This window comes from Priapulus caudatus, unplaced genomic scaffold (assembly GCF_000485595.1).
Source record: "Priapulus caudatus unplaced genomic scaffold, Priapulus_caudatus-5.0.1 Scaffold222, whole genome shotgun sequence".
In the NCBI taxonomy this organism is placed as follows: domain Eukaryota; kingdom Metazoa; phylum Priapulida; class Priapulimorpha; order Priapulimorphida; family Priapulidae; genus Priapulus; species Priapulus caudatus.
In genome coordinates, this window is record NW_014577283.1 from 224509 (window position 1) to 227858 (window position 3350).

The following is a 3350-nucleotide window of genomic DNA, read 5'->3' on the forward strand; positions in this document are numbered from 1 at the left end:
TCAACGGATTGTCATTGAGTTAACAGTCGTAACGTTTATTTTCCCGATGCACAAGCTTGGATAGCATGTCGAATGTCGTATTTCTGGGACCTGTTTAAAATCAGTGGCGTGGAATTTTTAGGATGACGTAGAATGTGTTTGATTTGCAAGTTATATGCTGTTAATTGTTCCTCTTCTCGTGCTTGTATTTATTTAGTTGAAACGCAACCATTTAAAAAATACCATAAGGCAGTTGGGTTTTAAATTTCTATCAAAATAAATTATTAAATACGTTTTGTAGACAATATTTACACTTAATGGTTTTTACAAACAAATCAACATTCGAAATTCATAGGCATTTAGTCATTACCTTCAGTAAGAGTAAAGTATGAATAAAAACGCGGTGAATTGGAAAGAAAAGAATAAAGATAACTTAAAATTATAGCAAACTTAATTTCTCAGTTATGAAATCAAGATCACCTTGGGTTTCGGAAGAAAATATTACATAGCTATCTCTGATGCATTCTGGCATTGCAGTTTCACAACAATGCAAACGACACCAATATTTAGTGAAGCGAAATGAATCTCTCCATTTTCTCTACCCACACTATACGATACAGCTACACTATGAGAGAACGGGTGTCCGTAGCTTGAATATAGGTCTGAAATGTCATTAACAATCACTGAATAATAACCCATATGTACAGACATAAGCTCAGCTGCTCAGCTGCAGATGATCTCACTCATCTTGATATTTAAATAATCGTTTTCTGTACACGCGAAAAAAGTATATCTACACGACAAAAAAACATTTACACAACGAATAGCGAGCACACAGTGAAGCACGTCACATCGTAAAAAGCGTTGGCCATTTCTCATCTACGCGAGCACAGATATACATAACTGACGACACCAGACGTCTAAACAGGACGATTCTCACACTGACCGCGACTACAGCGACCTCTGGCGGCCGGACTAGAGCAGCTCGGACAGCGAGCGATTGCGCGCGACGTCCTTCGCCGTGACGTCACGCCCGAGTCGCGGCGACCGGTCGGCAAACTCGATGTCGCTGCCACAGCAATGTTCGTCGTCCTCGAGGATGACGCGGCTGTCGATCATTAGCGGCACTGCCTCGGGATTCGTCATCTTCCCGTTGTTACGCACGAGTAGCGCACGCTGTCCCCCCGACCGTCGCGCCACCGCCGCGTCCTCCTGCGCGCCGACGCCCCGGTAGCGACTCGTCGTCAGCAGCTGCGTCGTACCGTTGCCACGGTGACGGCCGCGTCGGTCGTCGCCGTCGCTCTCGTCGTCGCTCGGCCGGAACGTCACGAGCGGATTTGCGGTCGCGGCGTGCGACGGTGGCACCGTCGCTCTGTGATGGGTGCCGCCGTCGGTCGGCGTCGTCGCGGCAGAGCTGCCGGGCGACGCTCTAGACAAGTGTATTGTGCCGGTGTCCAGGCGACTCAACATGCTGTTCACTGAACCATATGTGTCTGCTGCAAGGCAAATGAGATTACGGTTTGAGAAAACGTTCGGCCTCCGATTAAAAGTAGCAATTAAACGAATAATAAAAACATCGAGGATTTTCGATCATGAACTTAATTCCGATAAAATAATCATTCCCGATAATTATTTAACATCGTTAAATTCTTAATTGTTATTACAAAGCCAATCTTGGGAAACATTGATGCATTTTTCGATAATTAAACGATAAAGATATCAAACTAATACGAAATAAATTATGATAGCTTAAATGTAATACCGATAATACTGAAAGACTGTGATGAAATGTGATACTACTACTACTACTACTACTAATTTAAATGAAGCTTATCGGAAATTAATATAACTACTGGGTGTTAGTCAGTGCTGGTGCTGCAGATGATGAATTAGTGAATAGACAAGAATAGTTATAGTTGTTCTCGTGAGAGCGATTACTCACCAGTAGAGGCATAAGGATGCCTAAAACGTCAGCAGAGAAAAAGAAAGGAGTCGCATGAATGTGACAGCCACGAGAGTAATATTATATAGCAACTCACACCAACACCAGAATTTAGGCAATTTACGTGCAACTATTATTCTACACAATACAGCTCAAATTCCCTTAATTAAATAAGAAATGTGTATGCTAAAACAGATATGATGTATGTATACAGCTATATACTACACAAAATCGAAATTCACGGCACCAAAAACTAAACGAGTACAAACCAACCACCAACAGGTTAAAACTAAACACATGCGTATTCATTAGGATAGGATCGAGGAGGAAATATTGAATTTATTTCAAGCCAACTCCCAAGCCAGAGCACATACCTTTTTTAATTAAATAACACTCTCACCCACAAACACATCACTCGGCTATACGTGGTTCATTGGGGCACGAAGAGTCGTTGTCGTATAATGGCGTATAATATGTACCCGAAGTAACTATTTGATATGGTTAGGGTTAGGGTTAGGGTTAGGGTTAGGGTTAGGGTTAGGGTTAGGGAGTAGGCGTAGGCGACATACTCGCCGACACCTCGGACACTATACTCGGGTACATATACGGCAACGACCCCTTCAGCTTCATTGGGGCCAGACACGATGAACATAAAGCACATTTACCTTGCATTACCTTCGCTGTTATCACTCTCACTCGGCGCACTCTGATTCGCAGGAGCTGGGATTTGCGCGTAGCCTGTGCTGCCACCTACTAATGGCCGGACAGGGGAAACCATCGCGTCCGTGGAGTTGTCGTGCATACTTTCCGAGTAGCCAGTGTCGTGTGACACTGAGCTATTCACGTTGCTGCAGTTTCGTCCATCCTGCTGCATGGGGGGAAAAATGCAATTTTGAGCTTCAATCCTTGAAAATGAGAGCGCATTGGCCAGTCTAGTATATATATAAAAAACACATCTAAATAAAATATCTAAGAAATGAATAGCCATTAGCTTTATATATGAGCTTTTAATATAAGTCGAACAACTTATACAGAAAGAGCCAAGTTCTAGAAGCAAGAGACTGAATAAAGTTCATAAGAATGCCTCATGCACCGCGCTGCCTATACAACGAATCGGCAACACGTTAGTAGCTTTTGGCAAGCGTGCAAGCAATGTAGTCGTTGTATGCGTTATATTTACGTTAGTAGTTGGCTGAATCGTACGTACGTTGCTCTGCGTGCTGGTGTTAAGGCGGGGGTTCGGGGTGCGTCGTATCACAGGGTGGGCGGGCTGATCTATGTACTCATTCTGCACTCGTGCCCGCTGCGGAGGCGGCATGAGTGACGCCGAAGTACGAGATGCCTACGAGGAAGAAGAAAAAAACACGATAACGTGAAAACATCAAGCGAGTTAAACATTAAATATATAAATAAAATTAATATAAAAAAT

The 3350-nt window shown here is 43.4% G+C and overlaps 1 protein-coding gene across 3 annotated transcripts; it reads right to left on the reverse strand.

The window, feature by feature from the left end:
• Nucleotides 1–297: 297 nt before the first annotated feature.
• Nucleotides 298–3263, reverse strand: LOC106807555 (the record flags this gene model as incomplete). 3 transcript variants are annotated; one of them, XM_014809921.1, is given in 4 exon segments in its annotated part: nt 298–1475; nt 1922–1941; nt 2587–2789; nt 3129–3263. In XM_014809921.1, coding segments are annotated over 4 exon segments (879 nt in total), but the record flags the coding sequence as incomplete, so codon positions are not given.
• Between the last annotated feature and the right edge of the window lie 87 nt (nt 3264–3350).